The 20,583-nt window shown below is 46.9% G+C and overlaps 1 protein-coding gene across 5 annotated transcripts in view; it reads left to right on the top strand.

Moving 5' to 3' along the window:
* Positions 1–11,659, top strand: part of LOC140429512 (nicotinamide riboside kinase 1-like) — a 53,505-nt gene extending 41,846 nt beyond the window's left edge. For 4 of the 5 annotated variants that reach the window (XM_072516607.1, XM_072516602.1, XM_072516604.1 and 1 more), the window contains 2 exons: positions 8,454–8,538; positions 9,634–11,659. In XM_072516607.1, coding sequence (XP_072372708.1) covers positions 8,454–8,538; positions 9,634–9,652 — 104 coding nt within the window. In that variant the 3' untranslated portion in view covers positions 9,653–11,659. The remainder of the gene's footprint in view (positions 1–8,453; positions 8,539–9,633) is intronic. The other variant, XM_072516606.1, reaches the window with a different exon arrangement.
* The last annotated feature ends 8,924 nt before the right edge of the window (positions 11,660–20,583 follow it).

The following is a 20,583-nucleotide window of genomic DNA, read 5'->3' as shown; positions in this document are numbered from 1 at the left end:
GAAGCCAGAGGATTGGGAATCCTTTAAAAGCAAGCAGAAGACAACTAAAAAAGCAAGGGGGAGATGAAATAGGAGTACACGCTAGCTAGTAATATAAAAGTAGTTAGGAAGAGTTTCTTTCAATATATAAAAGGTAAGAGGCAAAAATAGACAATTGGACTACTGGAAAACGTGGCTGGAGAAGTAAGAATAGGAAACAAAGAAATGGCAGACAAACTGAATAGTTACTTTGCATCAGTCTTCACGGTGGAAGACACCAGTGGGATGCCAGGAGAACCAGGGGGCAGAGGTGAGTGCAGTGGCCATCACTAAGGAGAAGGTTCTGGGGAAACCAAAAGGTCTGAAGGTGGATACATCACCTAGACAGATGGACTACACCCCAGGGTCCTAAAAGTGATAGCTGAGGAAATTGTGGAGGCATTGGTGGTGATCTTTAAGGAATCACTGAATACAGGAAGGGTCCCAGAGGACTGGAAAGTGGCGAATGTAATATCACTGTTTAAGGGAGGGAGGCAGAAGACGGGAAATTATAGGCCGGTTGGCCAGACTCTGTCATTGGTAAGATTTTAGAGTCAGTTATTAAAGATGAGATCGCGGAGTACTTGGAAGTGCATTGTAAAATATGACTGAGTCAGCAAGGTTTGTCAAAGGGAGGTCATGTCTGGCAAATCTGTCAGAGTTCTTTAAGGAGCTAAGAAGGAAGTTAGACAAAGGAGAACCAGTGCACTTGATTTATTTAGATTTCCAAAAGGCCTTTGACAAGGTGCCGCATAGGAGACTATTAAATGAGTTAAGAGCTCATGGTGTTAAGGGTGAGATCCTTGCATGGATAGAGGATTGGCTGACTGGCAGAAGGCAGAGAGCGAGAGCGAGGATAAAGGAGTCATTTTCAGGATGGCAGCCGGTGACTAGTGGGGTGCCTCGGGGTCGGTGCTGAGACCACAACTTTTCACAATATACATTAATGATCTGGAAGAAGGTACTGAAGGCACTGTTGTGAAGTTTGCAGATGATACAAAGATCTGTAGAGAGACAGGTAGTATTGAGGAAGCAAGGCAGCTGCAGAAGGATTTGGACAGGCTAGAAGAGTAGGCAATATGGAAATGTGTGAGGTTATGCACTTTGGAATGAGGAATTTAGGCATAGATTATTTTCTAAATAGGGAAATGCTTAGGAAATCAGAAGCACAAAGGGGCTTGGGAGTCCTTGTTCACGATTCCCTCAAGGTTAATGTGCAGGTTCAGCCATCAGTTAAGAAGCCAAATGCAATGTTAGCATTCATGTCAAGAGGGCCAGAATACAGAACCAGGGATGTTATTCTGAGGCTGTACAAGGCTTTGGTCAGACCCCATTTGAAGTATTGTGAGCAGTTTTGGGCCCCATATCTAAGGAAGGATGTGCTAGCCTTGGAGGTTCACAAGAATGATCCCTGGAATGAACAGCTTGTCGTATGAGGAACGGTTGAGGACTCTGGGTCTGTAATCGTTGGAGTTTAGAAGGATGAGGGGGGGGGGGGGGGGGATCTTTGAAACTTACAGGATACTGCGAGGCCTGGATAGAGTGGACGTGGAGAGGTTGTTTCCACTTGTAGGAAAAACTAGAACCATAGGACAATATCTCAGACTGAAGGGAGGATCCTTTAAAACAGAGATGAGGAGGAATTTCTTCAGCCAGAGGGTGGTGAATCTGTGAAACTGTCGCAGAAGGCTGTGGAGGCCAAGTCACTGAGTGTCATTAAGGCAGAGATAGATAGGTTCTTGATTAATAAAGGGGATCAGGGATTATGGGGAGGAGGCAGGAGAATGGAGATGAGAAAAATATCAGCCATGATTGAACGGCGGAGCAGACTTGATGGGCTGAGTGGCCTAATTCTGCTCCCATGTCTTATGGTCTCATGAGTGCAACAAAGGTTCATCAGACTGACTACTGGGATGGCAGGGGATTGTTTTATGAGTAGTGATTGAAGAAACTGGGCCTGTATTCTGGAGTTTGGAAGGATGAGAGTTGATCTCATAGAAACTTGCAGAATTCTTACATGGTGTGACAGGACAGATATGGATAGGATGTTTCCCTTGGCTGGTGAGCTTGGAACCTGGGGACACGGTCTCACAATAAGGAGCAGGCCATTTAAGACGGAGATGGAGGAATTTCTTCATTCAGAGGGTAGTGAATCTTTTGAATTCTCTGTCCCAGCGGGCCGTAGAAGCTCAGTCAATGGATTTCTGGGGAAGATTGACATCTAGGTATAGTGGAAAAAAATGGCATAAGAGGTAGATTATCAGCCTTAATCTGCTTGAATGGAAGAACAAGCTCAACGGGCTGAATGACCTACTTGGATTGGATTTGTTTATTGTCACGTGTACTGAGGTATAGTGGAAAGTATTTTTCTGCAAGCAGCTCAACAGATCATTAAGTACATGAGAAGAAAAGGGAATGAAAGAAAATACATAATAGGGTAACACAACATATACAATGTAACTACATAAGCACTGGCATCGGATGAAGCATACAGGGTGTAGTGTTAATGAGGTCAGTCCATAAGAGGGTCATTTAGGAGTCTGGTGAGTGGGGAAGAAGCTGTTGGAGTCTGTTCGTGAGTGTTCTCAGACTTCTGTATCTCCTGCCCGATGGAAGAAGTTGGAAGAGTGAGCAAGTCGGGTGGGAGGGGTCTTTGATTATGCTGCCCACTTTCCCCAGGCAGCAGGAGGTGTAGATGGAGTCAATGGATGGGAGGCAGGTTCGTGAGATAGACTGGGCGGTGTTCACGGTCCTGGGCCGAGCAGTTGCCATACTAGGCTGTGATGCAGCCCGATAGGATGCTTTCTATGGTGCATCTGTAAAAGTTGGTAAGGGTTAATGTGGACATGCCGAATCTCCTTAGTTTCCTGAGGAAGTATAGGCACTGTTGTGCGTTCTTGGTGGTAGCGTCGACGTGGGTGGACCAGGACAGATTTTTGGAGATGTGCACTCCTAGGAATTTGAAACTGCTAACCATCTCCACCTCTGCCCCGTTGATGCTAACAGGGGTGTGTACAGTACTTTGCTTCCTGAAGTCAATGACCAGCTCTTTAGTTTTGCTGGCATTGAGGGAGAGATTGTTGTTGTCGCTACACCACGCCACTAGGTTATAGATAGAATTTACAGTGCAGAAGGAGGCCATTCGGCCCATCGAGTCTACACCGGCTCTTGGAAAGAGCACCCTACCCAAGATCAATACCTCCACCCTATTCCCATAACCCAGTAACCCCACCCAACACTAAGGGCAATTTATCATGGCCAATCCACCTAACCTGCACATCTTTGGACTGTGGGAGGAAACTGGAGCACCTGGGAGGAAACCCACGCACACACGGGGAGGATGTGCAGACTCCGCACAGTGACCCAAGTCAGAATCGAACCTGGGTCCTTGGAGCTGTGAAGCAATTGTGCTATCCACAATGCTACCGTGCTGCCCTTCATCTCCATCTCCCTCCTGTATTCAGACTCGTCGTTATTAGAGATCCGGCCCACTATGGTCGTATCGTCAGCAAACTTGTAGATGGAGTTGGAACCAAGTTTTGCCACGCAATCGTGTGTGTACAGGGAGTAGAGTAGGGGGCTAAGTACACAGCCTTGCGGGGCCCCGGTGTTGAGGACTATTGTGGAGGAGGTGTTGTTGTTCATTCTTACTGATTGTGGTCTGTTGGTCAGAAAAGAGAGGATCCAGTTGCAGAGTGGGGAGCTAAGTCCTAGGCTTTGGAGCTTTGACATGAGCTTGGCTGGGATTATGGTGTTGAAGGCAGATCTGTAGTCAATAAATAGGAGTCTGATGTAGGAGTCCTTGTTTTCGAGATGCTCTAGGGATGTGTAGGGCCAGGGAAATGGCATCTGATGTGGACCGGTTGCAGCGGTATGAGAATTGCAGTGGATCAAGGCGCTTCATGATCAATCTCTAAGCACTTCATTACGACTGAAGTCAGGGCCACCAGACGGTAGTCATTGAGGCACATTGCCTGGTTCTTCTTTGGTACCGGTAGGATGGTGGTCTTCTTGAAGCAGGTGGGGACCTCAGAGTGGAGTAGGGACAGGTTAAAGATGTCCACGAATACCTCTGCCAGCTGGTCCGCACAGGCTCCGAGTGCACGACCAGGGATCCCATCCGGGCCAGTCGCTTCTATTTCCTGAATTTTTAAAAAACTGTTTTTATTCAAGGCTTTTCAATGAAAATATAAATATACAAAATATCAAAAGAACCACCAAAGAGCATCAGACAAATATCACATGAATCCCAATCCTCCAGTCCCCCCATCACCGACCCCTGTCCACGTCCCACCATTCCCATTTTAACCTCCATACCCCACTGCTGACCCCTCAATCCTCCTCAAAAAGGTATCAATGAATGGTTTCCATCTCCAGGTGAACCCTTCAACTGATCCCCGCAGAACGAACTTGATGAATTCTGCCAGGTTGCTCACTCACATCCCTGCATTTGGCAGCAATGCGTCTCGCCCCCGGCACTCCTGGGTCTTCTGACATCAAACATGGTCCCTGCCACCTCCGGACTCGGAACCATCCTCACACCCAGAACCTCAGACATAACATCCGAGTGCAGCATGATAGCACAGTCGTTAGTGCTGTTGCTTCACAGCACCATATAGCAGTGGTTAGCACGGTTACTTCACAGCACCAGGTTTGATTCCCGGCTTGGGTCACTGTCTGTGCGGAGTCTGCACGTTCTCTCGTATCTACGTGGGTTTCCTCAGGTTTCCTCAAGTCCTGAAAGTGCGGTTAGGTGAATTGGACATTGAATTCTCCCTCAGTGTACCCGAACAGGCGCTGGAGTGTGGCAACTAGGGGATTTTCACAGTAACTTCATTGCAGTGTTACTGTAAGACTACTTGTGACACTAATAAAGATTTAGAACCCCTGCCAGAACCCTCTTAATCTTGGATACAGAAGAGAAATACATGATTAGCGGGACCCCTACACCTATCCTCCACCCCCACAAAAACCTTATCCTCGCCACCGTCAGATGGGCCCTATGCAGCACTTTAAACTGGATGAGGCTTAACCTCACACACAAGGACACATTCACCTTCCGCAAGGCCTCAGCCCATGTCCCATCCCCCACTTCCTCTCCCAGCTCCTCCTCCCATTTGCGCTTATCATCCTTCCAGTGCTGCCTTCACTGCCCCCGCACCCTCAAAGCTGACACTACCACTGGGCAAGAATGGTAGAGGCGGCAGCTCGATCTGCTACAAGATGCCTCCACCGATCCCGAAACCAATCTTTCCTCCACAGCCAGTTTCCTCACCATCGCAATGTTTGCAGCCCAATAATAAATCAAATTCGACAACACCTCCCTTGCCCCTGTTTCGAAAAGGCCTGCCGCACCCACGGGGCCTTCCTGCCCACACAAACCCCAAGATCAACCCATTGACTTCCTTGAAAAACGACTTCGGGACAAAGATAGGGGGCAAAACTCCCGTTTCTGAGACTAAGTCTGTATATGCGGCTACAGCTTGTCAGCCTTTGTGTGAATAGTGAAACCGACAAATCCAGCAGTTTCTCATCAGAATCAATTGCGTTCCATGTGGCGTCGGTTCTAGCTCCTGAGCAGTAGCAGAAGCGGCCAATGCAGAATTCATGGACTTTCACAACAGAAAAACCGGCGGCTCTCCAGATAAAAAGTAAATTGCTGCTTAAAAGCATTCCAGTTGGTATCTACATTACCAGTCGTGAGGAGTGGACCGGGAATCCTGAGTGCCTCCATCTCGCTTCATCTGGTCATAGAGTGTCGCAGCCGACCTCTTTCCCGTTGAGCCTCGATTGTCCTTATCAATTTTTTTTTTTTTATAATATTGTTTTTTATATTGTATCTAGTTTTTCCTAACTACACTAGTTTGACACTCACTCCGTGATACTATGTAATGTTTTCAGTATGCACGGATGGCAATGTCTTTGTTGTTGAAGTGATCAGAGAACATATGGCTTTGTAAATGAACAGAACTGTTTATGAACTAATTAAAATACTAAAGGGTTTCTATGATGTCTAATATGATTGCCGTTGGATACGATGGCTAAATACAAATAATTATCATTAAGTTGTATTAATGACTATTGACTAGGAGCTACTCAAAATATGAGACGGGTCTCAACGCCTGTTCTCCATGTTCTGCTTCACATGCATGTGTGTTCCAATAATGTTCTCCTGTCGCCTCGCCAGCTGTGGTCAGAGGCTGGAATTGTAATCTATGCATGCAGGCACTAATGTTTATATACAATTTGGTTATTATATTATATACACAGATGATAGTTCACATATCACTCACCTTACCCCCATCGCTCTACTGATCTCCATTGCCGCTGCCTGTTTCCTCAACTGATGGGGCAGCATCCTTGATGACTTCTGCCCGTACTCATAAACTGCCCCCCTGGCCCTCTGCAACTTATTTCCTACATTTAAAAAAATCAAATGAATCTTCAGAAATTGATGCACATGTCTGCATGTTTTAAAACTCGAATATAAAGAAATCAGAATAATAGAGTAAATTTAGACGATCATAATTCTAACCACAGCTGTAAATGTTACGATGAACAGAAACTAGGGTCGAGTTTTTATGAAGGAGACTGGAAGTGGGAGTCAGGAAAGTTCCTGACTCTGTAAAACATCGCCATGAAGGAATCCCTGCTCATTAGGTTTTCATTCCAGGATAGTGGAACGGGATGTAGTCAGGCCCTGTTGGCTCCAGGGACAGGCTCAAGGCTGAAATGGAGACAGATGGATGGCAAGGCCAGCAGGCTAGCCGGCCCGCTTCCATTTTCTGGGACATAGACCCAGTTATTATCAAGACTGTCAAGCCCCTACCCTCATCATCAACCCTCCTCGCCTCCATTCCTCACTGGCCATTTCCCCGCCATGTTCCCTCCAGATCCCCCAGGCCCCCCTCCATATTCCTGGCCATCATGTCACCTGATATTCTCAAAGTGTCCCAATGGTCCCCATGCTCCTCATATCCTCCATTCACCCCACCTGCATATCTCCTCTATCTCTTCCATGCCACTCATGCCCACCTCTATTATCCTGTATGAGCCTCGAGCAAGTTGGGCAAATCTGCAAAATCATTCTGAAACTAATGTGAAGCAGTCTTTTTTTTGTGTGAAGCAGTCTTTTTTTTTTAAAAAAAGGTCAGTTTCAAATTTAGAGTATCAATCAAATCAGTCATTCATAGTGTCAATACCAGAAGCTTTATTCCACTTCACACCTTTTAACCTTGTGAATAAATACCGAAACCACATCTAGAAAAACAAGTGTCTGCTTCTGTTCATACAATTGCCAGATGGCCTCATTATGAATGCTTGGCCGAGCTCCAAGAATGCCTAGAGCACTTAGCTCAGCCAGCAATGTTTATGCAGCCTACAGAGGAGTACAAGCTTGGTTTGATAGACATCCCTATTATCTTGTAATAGCGTTTTTTTATGTGGCTTTTTTTCATTTATTTGCAAAAGATTAACAACTCGAGTGGAGAAAAGCTTATGACGTTGATGCCATGAATGGCTGTGATTGACTGACAGCTTATTGAGAAGATAAGAGGGCAGTATATTACGATGGAAATATTGAATTTTTAGTGGATGACTTGGGACCAGGGTTACTCATGATTGACAAGTTGAGGCCGTAAATCACAGTGACTTACAGAAAATGTCCAAGTGCACCCAAATTTGAGTGAGGGTGGAGGTGGTGTGGGTGGTTTGATGTGCCTGCTCCCACAATAGAGTGAACAAGAGCTGGAGGTCTGCATGTGGGCTGGCTACCTGCACCCTGTGATGATATGCATAAGAAATCTTGGAGATAATAATGTACATGACCTCCGACCACCAGGTGGCAATGTAAACCTACCATGTGGGGTACGTTGGGAGTAAGTCGAGTTGATGGATAGACTTTTTTTGCAGTAGCTCTAGGATTGTTAGTTAGTGTTAGTAGTTTGTTTCTATTCATTTTAGTTATCTTTACCTCTTTTGTTTTACAATTAATTATTTTAACTATCAAGAACTAATGTTCTGTAGTGTATCATTCAGACTGACTAGTCTACAGAACATGACACACCCTTCACCCACGTCAACAAATTTTGCCAGAGGTGGTAAATGAGGACAGGGATCCCAGAATAATCTCCCACCCACCATTTTTAAATTCCACCCACGTCAGCTGACCTGGTAAAAATCTGGGCCTATAAAATCTTTCTGCGTAACCACTAATGCTTATTTTCTTTTTAATTAATCATAAAATTATTCATTGTAATATATATTTAAACCTAGCTGGTGAATTCATGTTTTGATATTTAACATTTTCAATGCTCCTGGCATTTATAGTCATTTGTGCATTTTTCTGTAAGTTAATGCTGACAATAAAGATCACAATGTTTAACTTCAGAAATACACAAGAGCATCAAGTAATTCAGTATATTTTTTTGTTTCAGTTTACTTGGATGGAACAAACTCCCCAGATGAGTTGTTTGCACAAGTATATGAAGATATTCTAAGGGAAGTTCAAAAACCCCCAAGGTCACGCATTTTTTTTTCTTGTGTTTCATGCTTCTGTTTTGATAGAACAAGGAGCCGCAATATAAACTAAATGGTTTAATCTTAAAATGAGTACAGGAACAGATAGATCCTGGGTTTTGCCCATAGAAGTCTTTGGTGGCAGGGTAAATTGAGAAACCTCAGAAAAATACTTCAGATCCTTGGCTTTATAAATAGTGTAGAATATAACAACAAGGAAGTTATACTAAACCTTTATTAAATCACTGGATAGGCACCTGCTGAAATATTGGGTCCAATTCTGGAAACCACACTTTAGGAAGGATTTCAATGCCTTGGACTTGGCAGTTTACTGGAATGATAGCGGGATGAGCAACTTTAATTAATTAATTGCTTAATTAATTAATTAACTTTAGACGAGAGAAGCTGTTTTTCTTCCCTCCCAAGTACAGAAGGATAAGGGGAGATTTAATAGAAGCAGACAATTAACCATTTTTGATAATGTAAATAAATGGTTTACAATAGCCGAAAGGTCAGTAACCAGAAGCCGCAGATATAAATGACAAAAAGCAGAGGCAAGATGAAGAGGATTCTTTTCACACAATGTTATTATGATCTAGAATGCACTGTCTGAAAGGGCAGTGGAATAATTCAGTCATAATTACTGTTTCGTAAGAAAATTGGAGGAATGCTTAAAAAGGGAAACATTTGCAGAATTCCAGGGAGGGGGCAGGGGAATTGCAATAATTAAATAGCTCTTTCAACAAGCTCGCATAGAGCAATTCAGGCCATTGTGCCTATGAATTAAGAAGGCAAACAACCTCCACTTTTCTCTTAGAAAGTGACCTTCTCTTCCACACAAGTGGAATTAGGAATGATTTAACGAATGTGTTTGCACCAGACTTACGGTTTTACAAACAATTGTTGCCAGGGCCTCAATTCCTGCATGGGTGCTCTGACCAACATTCTGCCAATTGAACATTAGTTTACACCTATTTAACCAGCTTGCTTTTATCATTATGCCATACCACATAATGGAAAGTTACTGATTTGAGTTGAAATCAGCTTTCTTTCATTAACTGTATCATAATGATTGGCTTTGATGGTTGTCTCTTATAGACAGTTGCTGACTAACTGACACCTCTGAAATAGGATATTGGAAAATTGAAGATTCTGCTGCACAAATGACTTGCAGCACCGAGCTACCTGTGACTGAAGGCGATTTGGTGAAAATCCAGAGATTCGTTTGGAATGTGCATAAACCAAGCTTTAGAATAATCCATGCATTCAAGATTTTACATTTGAACATTTCCTGTCCTCAAAATTTCACATCCTGTTATTATCACAACATTTGAGTGATGCTTTAGTTTTATTTCTTTGTCAACATTAATCATGGGAATTCTCTATTTACCTAGCAGTAATAGTCTGGTCATATTTCTGAAGTTTCCTCCAGCAAATGGGATTGTGGTAGCTGCTCTGATCATCTCGCAACCAATTACCTTTTAGTGGCCACATGTTTGAAAGTGCTTTCTCTTGCTTCAGCCGGTGGCCAGGATTTTCCAGCACCACTAGTGGTGCATATCGTCGCTGGCAGCACTGGAAAATCCCAGCCTATGTCTAGGAACTAAACACAAGTTCAGCGATTCAAGAACACATTGTGCTTTTATCCCCCCTCACAATTAATTTTAAAAACTGATTCTTCTTTTAATTTCAAATTTTCTGCAACAGTTTTTGCAGTCTGTAGTCACACTTCTAGAATTCACCACATGCTCCAATTTTGTCCTGTTCCGAATTTCCAAGCATGACTCTCAAATTTCTTGCTTCCCCAATGAGACTCCATGGTCCTGCCCTTTTCAAAATTTCTTTGCCACATTGTTAGAAGTTCCAACTGTCTGCATGACTATTTCCATCAGAACTTTCCAGTCCTACCTCTTTATAAAAATATATTTCCCTCATTCATGCACCAATAATGCTGAGTTATGATAGGTTTCTTAATTCTTGTGGCATAGCTTTACTGCAACCACAAGCAAATTATTGCACCTTTTAATAAATGTGGTGTCTGTTATTATTTTTAAGTGTCTAGCCATTTACAATTTTCATATCATCTCCGCCGAGAGACTTTTTTTCCAGCTACCATCTCTTTGCCGATACTCAGCCAGAGTATTGAAATGAAATCCCTGTCCTACTTCCCATACCCTACATTCAAATTTGAAGCTTTCATATTTTCATGCAATGCACACACATTACTCAATTTGCTTTCTTCCTGCTACATCAGACCCATGTCTTTCCTATTACTAGTCTATCATTTTTCATGCTGAAGGCCCCCGCCTCTTCGGCTATCCTAATCCCACTTCATTTATTTTCCCACCCCGCTCCCCACCTTCTCGTTAGATGTTCTACTGCAATGCTACCACAACCTGTCTCTAGCTTCCATCTCAGCCCTACTCTTAGTTTTCTCAGATTGCATTTGGCCTAACACCAATGCAAATTTCATTGTCAATTCTTCATCTTTCCTCGGTCGTTATGTTCCAACTTTAATCTAACATTTTATTCCAATACTACTTTGTCTCATCCATGTCTAATTCTTTTCTTCCATCATGCTTTACACCTCTTCGACATCCCAGTCCACTCCTCAATTCTTCAAATCTCCACCCCCAACCCATCCCAGATATAATCTTTCAGTCTTATATTCCAAGTTGGGCTTTATCTCAACCAACCATCTAAGCATCAACTAGACCCAATCATGGCCAGTCCAATCTTTCTAATTTCAAGTATATAAAATAGGCTCAAAGAACTCCCGAGCTAGATTTTAATAAGCCAAATTCAGAGTCTATAAGATATATACTTCATTTCCAGTTCCAACTTTACTTATTGTACTTTGTTCATTACACTGCTATTGCTATGAAACAGTTAATACTTGACACATGAAAAATATTATTTCATAATAAAAGGTGGACATAGCATGTTGGAGTAATGTCTGATTGTAATGTGAAAGTTTTTATATTATCCAATGAAATATTAAAATGACTGCATTCTGATTATTGTTCAATAAGTATATTGACAGTTTATACCTGAAATATAATTGTTAAATTAATAGCTATAAACTGCAATAACAGCAGTAAGAAAAAATAAATAATGAATGACACATCAGGTCTTCAGTTTGTCATCCGTGCTTCATATCCAATTCATTATTTTTTGAATTTCATTTATTGTTGTTACATAGGCAGATATGGTAGCTAGTTTACAAATAGCAAGTGTAATAAATGCCAAGTTAATCTGTTGTGTTAGTTGGGGGCTATATACCTGCTATGACACTAGCACAGCTTCTTACTCTTCAAATAGTGGCCCAAGAGGTGGAATTTTATGCCTAGATGGTCTCACTGGGTGCAGTCCGGAAGCAGGAAGAGATGGGGCAACGTCATAAAATTGGATAGCAGGGGTGCTGTACCAATCACTGGTAGTGGGGGCTTCGGGCAGCTCGCCATCCTTGGGCTAATTGAGGCCCTTAAGTGGACAATTAATGCCCTGTTTAGGTCTTCCTGCTGCTGCTTGCTATTTTACCATCGGAGGGGGTACCCAGCCCCATGGCGAAGGCACCAGAATTTACCAGCTGGCGACTTTGCTGGGGGGTGAGATGGAGCCCTCTAGCTTGGGCACTATACCCAGCTGAGGCCCCACCCCATGCATTCCTTCCTGCTCCTGGTTTCCATTTGCCCCTCACTGGGAACTGCCAGACTGGCCTGGCAAATCCCCCCCTTACCTAGGTGCCTGGCTGCAGTCACTATCTTTTGTTAGGAAATGAATGTAATCCAACAGTGGCAACCAATCTTGGAGGTGCTACGGAGACCAGAGCTCAGTCCGATGGGGCGACCACCCGGCTGTGTTTGATGTTCGATGTCCAGCAAGGAATCTACCAAGACTGGAGTCTTGTCCAAACCAGGATCTTTATTGAATCACACGTGGTAAGATAGCGAGCGATCTGTTACAGAGCAAGTTATCATGGAGTTTTTGTGCTCCTCTGGAACTACACCTAACATGACTATCCACCTGTACGTCTTAGAACCATCTGGTCGTGACCAGACATGTCCACACATTCCCATGTAAAATTTCATCCAAGATCAAGTATCAGTAAAAATATATAGTTTTGTCACATGCCCAATTACTTACATTTATATAGCACATTTAACACAGTAAAATATCCTAAGGGACTTTTTGGAGCAGTAACAAAACTTTAAAATTCTTTCATGGGATGTGGGTGTCACTGGCTTTTCCAGTAAATATTAGGTCTGCAATGTGTAGAGGGTTCCATCTCTGCTACTCCACTACTGGGCCGATATCTGGGGTTTGAGTATCTGTGTGTCTCTCTCCAGCTGGCACTGAAACTTCAGAGGCCAGGGGATGCCGCACTGGGACACCTCCACGGAAGAGAGCACTGAATCAAGCCTGCCGTTTATCCCTAACCGGATGCCTGAGGCTTATCACACAGATATCCAGACCCCCACCAATGCCCAGGTGATTCTCTCTCTTGCCGGTGGTGCAACACCCACCCGGTTCCTACTTCGCTGGAGTAGCTTTCCCAAGAGAGAGAATAGGACACTGCTGTTTATTACCTAACCAGCAGCCTGTCCTGAGTGAATGGGTTTGAATCATTCAAGATGACCCTAGATTCTCGACCCCGGAATTAAGGTGAGGAATATCTTAACAACGACTTGGTCAGAGATCGCTGGAGAGAGATTGAAGAATTTAAACGACTCCAATTATCAGCAAATCGAGGTTTATTGCAAAACCCAGGTCAAAATCATCAAACAGAAGAAATAATAAAATCTTAAACTCTAACACAAACTAAGTCTATTCAGAAAGTACTATAACGGACACAACGTAAAATCTTATTGTTACACAATTTTAGCAATGACACAAAACACAAATCAAGTCCCCTTCCCCAAAGCCTCAACCACTATCAAAGTCAAGGGAGTTTTGCAAGCTGCTGCAGGGTACTTACAGTCACAGGCTGCAGGAGGTCAAGTCAAAGGTGGAGAGGTCAAGCCAAGAGCCCCTCAATCGAAACACAGCCCCTTTTATATCCGTTTTACCTGGCTTTTTCCTGTGTTCGGCCAGCCCCTTTTGCATTGAATCCATAAGGTTTAAAGTTCCCGCTGGTCCTGCCCCCTTTGAGCCGGTCAGACCTGTCAAGATAGGAGTACCTCCCCTACGTCCGCCTCCAGTTTGCTTTTTGAGATAACGAGGTTGAGCTCCCTTGTGAAGATTTTCAAAGTCTTCCATCTGCTCTGGAGATCGCTGCTATGTTGATGGAGTGTTGATTGGATTCTGCTCTGGTGGAGGCAAAGTCATTAACATCTGCATGGGGCTATGACCATCCCATTGTCCTGCTGGCAGGCAGGCCCCTTACAGCATTACCATGCCCCTTTGTCTCGGTGTTTAATCTTATCTAGTTGTCTGGCTCCTTCTTCCTTGTAGCTCCTGGGGGGGGTTTGTAAATACCTATGCCCCTACTCAGCTCAGCGGACCAAGCCTGCTGGGAAATTTGGTTACGTTCCTTTGGCTGAAAAGTGTCCAGTTTACAGTCTCTGGGTTTTATTCTTGGGCAGTCCAAAAAGGGCCGAATTGCCCGAAAACCTTACAGATGCCCCTTCGATACGTCCCTACCTGCTTGGACCGTATCGACACAGGTGAAGGGCAATCATTTCCTTTTGTGTGGACTGCAGGCACCCCCTCAACAACCTGCAAAACTACAAGTCCCAAGACAGTTCCCTTAATCTAGGCTACCCCTAATTTCATTGAAAGGGAAAGAAAAGATCATACTTAATTTAAACACACAGTAACATACGTTTGGGGTTCTGGTGAAATGTGTGTAAGGGTCCCTGTACATATATCACAATCAAGTAACTGAAACCCGCGAATCCATACACCTATTTACATTTGAATCTCTTTATTACACTACGGATCCTCTTTTGTGGGCTGCACGTCGCGTCTTCCCAAAAGCCCGTTGAAGGCTCTTCATTTTCCTCCGTTGTCGATACCTGCAGCTGAGGCAACATAAATATAAAACTACGAATACTTGTAATACCACTAACAAATGGGAGGCTATTCGGATCCAGGCTGGGATCACAATCCATGATCCCATGTTCCACCAGTCAGGGGCTTTGATATCTGTTATTTCGTGATCAATGTTGTGAGTTTTTTGCTCTAAGGAGAAAAAGTGTCTTTGTGAAACTTCCACAGCTTGTAATAATACTTTTAGGTCTTCCTTGACCGGGGGAATATCGTACCCAAAACGGGCCACATATTTTTGTAAGTTAGTAGTATTTTCCCGTACCGAGAGGTGAACTGAGGAGGGTTCTGGAATGGGCAGTATTCGTTGCTGTGCCACCTGGACCTCTGCCTTGGGTTTAAAACAGAAGCTGCTGTGCAGTATCGGACACCACTGCTGTGGCCCATGTTGATACTGCTGGGCTCCAGTGGTTACACAGTATGTCCCACTTCCTATATATGCCACCTGGGGCTGGACATGGCTCGCTGCCATCGCCTCCATGGTGCAGTTTATAGGTTCTGCCCCAACAGTCCTGAACCCGCACAGAGGTCGCGCCTCAGTGCCCAGGTGCTGGGGGCACAGGATCACCTGCGCTCCCCGGCTCCGACAACCCGAGAGGTCAATGCCTGCCACAGCTTGCTCCCGCACTATGACATACGGCGGGACCTTTCCAAAACGAATGTGTACCCCCGCACGAATGACCCCCACATTCTCCACTCGGTACAGCGGCACTGGCTGTGCTGAACTTCAAGATTGGGATTCTTACGATGACCCCCAAGATTGTGTGGTTTGATCTCCCACAATCAACCGGTACCGGGTATGCCTCTGAGGCTGCATGGAGCTGGCAAGGACTCAGGACTCAAAACCCTGTGGAATGGGTGCAGCGCTGCTAAGTGCCTGTTGCGAATCCAAGAGGGGACCTGACCCTGTCTCAGGTCCTCCAGATTACTCCTCCCCTCTCCTCGCAACCAGGCCCCATACAGCCCACACACTTCATTCTGGGCAGCCTGATCCGATGAATTTTGATCTTCTCTAATTAGCGCGTTAATGGCTTTTGCATGATCTTCCAATTGCGCGATTATCTCCTTTAGATGGAGGGTCATTGCCACCTCCTCGTGCAAACCCGACCGCACTACTGTGTTCTCATCTCTCAACACCTTTCTCAGCTGGCCTTTTAGCTGATTGATTTGCAAGGCCAGCTCCACAGTATCCATACTGTTGACAATGGATGTCCCCGTATTGAATGAAGTGAAACCATCATTGACCAGCCCTCTACGCTGCCGGCTGAAATCCCCATTAAATTCCCCTTCCCTACGATACAAACCTTCCACTTCAATGTTCCCAAAATCCAAATTGTGGAACATGTCCTTCAGCAGCGCCTGATACAACAGTTCAGTCTTGCGAGGGCACCACGCTGGTAACTTCACCTCGGTTATATTTAGCACCACCGAGGCAACCGCGTAATGTACCCCCTGATATAATAGTTTCTTTGTGGGGACGAGCAGCAACCCATTTTCGGGCCCCCGGGTGGTGATTGGACAGTTGAGGGTCGATTGATTGGGCTGTGGGTAGGGGCCTCTTTACCTGAACCAGCAGTTCGGTAGCTCTCACGGTTTCTCCCCCCCCCCCGGGGGTTACACATCCCTTCCCATTATGGTCCCAATTTATCCCATGCCCAGCGTCTTGCCACCACCTCACAAAAGGTGATTGATGCCCCTTATGGACATGCCTTGGCCGACCCCCACAAACATAAATAAATGCCCTGGTCGGAAGCCCACCACTTATCCCAGCAAACGGTGATCCTACCCGGTGACCCTGTGATGGTCCGGTAGGTGTTGTCCAGGCGTTCCCAGTCCGAGGACCGATCCCTCATGTCCAGGCTCAGCTTCCTGAGCCACCACCATCTCCCCAAAGGAACGTCCCCCTCACAGGTTAAACACACCCACCTGCCCTCAGTCACCCTAACCTGGTCAGTCGCCACCTGTATCTCCTCGCAGAGTACAGAGGCCTCTCCATAGGTGAAGCTCTGGTGGCTGGAGTACCTGGTCGAGTTCGACCCCAGCCATCCAGGCCACCTCCCCAGGTGGGAGTAGCGGGTCTGCTCTGTGGGCACCTGGTCTCCCTGTCCGGTAGTGACAAGAGGGGCTCTGCCACCAGAGCACCCATAGACGAAGGACTCTTCTGTCTCGCCTCTGCGGAGTTCTCCCGGTCCCACCATCGCCAAGATCATCAGCAAGCTCCACATCGTCGGGTACCCCATCTGTAAAACAGACAAAACACATCCTTGCCTCTACAGAACTACCTACCTTAAAGTGCATGGCTTCTATCCAGCGGCAGCAGCAGCTCACGCTTTGAAGTTGTGAAATCAACATGAAATTGCCGCAGCCTGTCTGTGGTTCTGTGTCCACAGGCCGGCTCCACTAGGGTCCTAGTGCCTGCTGCTCATTTATTATATTACTGCACTATGCGCTTCTGTGATCCCACAATCCGAATTAACCCACACACCACTAAACACTAATTAGAACTAACAGGGGGAAAATGCTATATACAATGCCACCCGTCTCCGGGTGGCCAAATTAAAACTGGACCCCGCTATACTGGGGCTGTTCACCTGTTTGGACCAACAGCTCGGGCCAGACCTTCCCCTCCCGGGGGTCCGGACTGCCCCTTGCCTCTCCTTCCCCAAAGGGGTTCGGGGATCCCTTTCTGCACCCTCCGGAGACTGGGCTACCTGTGGCAGCACTGGATAATGTCCTACATCCCTCACCGTTCCCTTCTACTGGGGACCATCTTACCGGGGGCTTGGAGACCCGATTGCTCCTTCGTCCCCTGGATGGTTCCCACGCCCAAGGTGATACCTCCCTCTCCCCTGCCTCCCTAGCCTCTATACTAAGACAGGCCACCTGACCCACAGGTAAGGGCTTGGGAATCGTTACTGTCCCTGGGCTGGGTGCTTGCAGCACTGTCGTTTTCTTTGGGACTGCCCCTTTGGGACAGCACCTTGTCACCGGTTGTGTGACCGTGGAGTCAGGGACCTCCCCCACCGTCGTTAATTCTACGGGGGGTTTCTCCACTACCACCCCCAGTCTTCCCCCCACCTTGCTCTTTCTTGCCCTTATGGGGTGGAACAATTTAAATTGACTGATGTGGCGTTCGCATGGGTCCCACCTTAAGGGATTTAAACTGCAAATAGCCGCTGAGGCAGCCTCCAGAATGGGACCCTGCACCTGGACCGGACCAGGATCTGGGGCTAGAACTACCCCTGCGCTCCCTTTTTCCTGAGGCTGCTCCCTGGGTAGTCATACGGGTTCTTGTGGTGTGGGTGCGGGCAGGTCCTGGCCCGTTGCCATTGCCACCTTTCCCAACCCAGCTGCTAGGCTCTGCAAAAAGGCTAAAAGTTTTTTTAAAAATCGATGGTTTCCAGGGCAGCTGCTCCTGCCGCTGGGGTCTGACTTTCTACTGCGGGAGCCCTCTCCTCCTTGCTAGGGTTCTCACACTCCCTCTTGAAATGCCCGGTCTTTCCACACCCGTAGCATACCGGTCTCTTGTCGGAGGTCCGGGAGCTCTCATGCTTCCACTCTCTCTTAGGGGGTGCTGGTGTGATTCCATGCACCTGACCCTTATGGGGCTTTTCCTCACTCCTCTCTCCATTGCGATATGCAAGGGTGAGTTTTCTAAGGACCTCTGCCTCATTAAGGTCCGGACTCTGCGGGTCGAACCAGTGTTCGGCCTTTGCCCTAACGTGAGGGAGACAGTTAGCTACGAGGGTCTTCAGCCAGTGGGCTGCTCTCTCATCTAAATTCTGCCTATCCGCGGGAGACCCGCACGCCTCCAGTCTGTGGACTGTCTGTCTGCGAACATATTTGGCGATTTCCCCTAGCTGCTGCTTGGTTTCCCCCACCCTCATGAAAGGGCTACCCAGATTCAAGCCCATTGCCTCCAGAACAGCAGTCCGTGCTGCCACCCATGTGTCAGGTCGTCCCCCATTCCCGGTGGTCACTGCCCTGCATAGTTGGGGATCTAGGGTCATCAGGAGCATCCTTATTTGCTCCCCCTTGTCGCAGTCATTAATGCTGGCAGCCTGCTCCACCTTCATAAAATGAAGCGATGGATCCCCTTTCGGAGTTAGCCTGGGAATGTGGGCCACCATCCCCCTGAGCGCGGATGCCCCATGAGGAACAATAATGTCGCCCTCAACCGGTCCCCTATTCGCCAGCCCCGCCGGGGGACCATACCTTCTCTGCCTGACAGGGCACATCTGCCCTACCTGGGGTTCCTGCTCCTCCGCCTCCCCGGCGTCCAGCTCTCCTGCCCCGTTGGGTAGCCCCCCTGTCCCCGGGCTAACTACCCATATAGGAGACGCCACTATCTGGGGATACACCACTGACCCCCCCTTGGACCTGCCCCTGACCAGGCAGTCCGAACCCTACCTGCTGACCCGGCCCCATCACCGGCATCCCAGGCAGCGGTCTGTCCCCATCCCATGGGGACCCACATACGAAACCAGGCGGACACGCCGCCAGCTGGGGGTACCCTGCCGACCCCCCTTGGACTTGCCCCTGAACGTGCAGTCCGATCCCCCCCTGCTGACCCGGACACAATCCCGGCGCCTCAGGAGGCGGTCTATTCCCCTTGGCCTTTGGAGAATCATCCGCTGCGAGGAGCCCCTTGCCCCTTGGGAACCCCCCCTGGACCTACCAGGTGTACCTGTCCCCTGACCTTGGACAAGGTCTCCTCCAACTCAGTTATCCGTGCCTGGCACGGCCCGTGAGCACAGTCTCCTACTTCCTCGCGAGCCACTCGGTACGCTGCCTGGATGTCCCGGAACTTCCCCTCCAGCTTCCTACACTGCTCTGTACTCAGAGCATAGAGTTCCTGAAGCCTCCATTCCTTTGTCTTACCCTCCACTATCTGGCAGTGGAGATATTCCTTCTCGCACCGGTTAGACTCGCTTTCCTGTAGGCTGTCCTGTTTCATTTCTGCCAATTCCTCCCGCAGTCGTTCCCCTGCGCTGGCCCTAACTTCTCCCAACTCCTGCTCTAATTCTTCGACCCTTCGCTCTGTTTTGGCTACCTGCTGGGACAAGCAGACCAGCCAAATTGCCTTCTCCAAGTGCCTTTTGTGTGCCTTACTTTCTGTCCATGCGGCCGCCACCATTACGGGTCGCTCCGCATTGATTAGTTCGGAGACCCAAGGTTTGGTGAGGTTGACCTTTTGCCACATATACGAGGAGATTCTCTCCTCCATTTTACTTCGTTCCCTCACCCCCTCTGCCAAGTCACATACTCCAAACCACTGGGGTCCTGCCGCGGTCGCCATTGTAGAGGGTTCCATCTTTGCTACTCCACTACTGGGCCGATATCTGGGGTTTGAGTATCTGTGTGTCTCTCTCCAGCTGGCACTGAAACTTCAGAGGCCAGGGGATGCCGCACTGGGACACCTCCACGGAAGAGCACTGAATCAAGCCTGCCGTTTATTCCTAACCGGAAGCCTGAGGCTTATATCACAGATATCCAGACCCCCACCACTGCCCAGGTGATTCTCTCTTGCCGGTGGTGCAACACCCACCCGGTTCCTACTTCGCTGGAGTAGCTTTCCCAAGAGAGAGAATAGGACACTGCTGTTTATTACCTAACCAGCAGCCTGTCCTGAGTGAATGGGTTTGAATCATTCAAGATGACCCTAGATTCTCGACCCCGGAATTAAGGTGAGGAATATCTTAACAACGACTTGGTCAGAGATCGCTGGAGAGAGATTGAAGAATTTAAACGACTCCAATTATCAGCAAATCGAGGTTTATTGCAAAACCCAGGTCAAAATCATCAAACAGAAGAAATAATAAAATCTTAAACTCTAACACAAACTAAGTCTATTCAGAAAGTACTATAACGGACACAACGTAAAATCTTATTGTTACACAATTTTAGCAATGACACAAAACACAAATCAAGTCCCCTTCCCCAAAGCCTCAACCACTATCAAAGTCAAGGGAGTTTCGCAAGCTGCTGCAGGGTACTTAC

Source organism: Scyliorhinus torazame, chromosome 9 (assembly GCF_047496885.1).
Source record: "Scyliorhinus torazame isolate Kashiwa2021f chromosome 9, sScyTor2.1, whole genome shotgun sequence".
Lineage (NCBI taxonomy): Eukaryota > Metazoa > Chordata > Chondrichthyes > Carcharhiniformes > Scyliorhinidae > Scyliorhinus > Scyliorhinus torazame.
The sequence above is the reverse complement of the archived record's forward strand: the minus strand, read 5'-3'. Positions and strand labels throughout refer to the sequence as shown.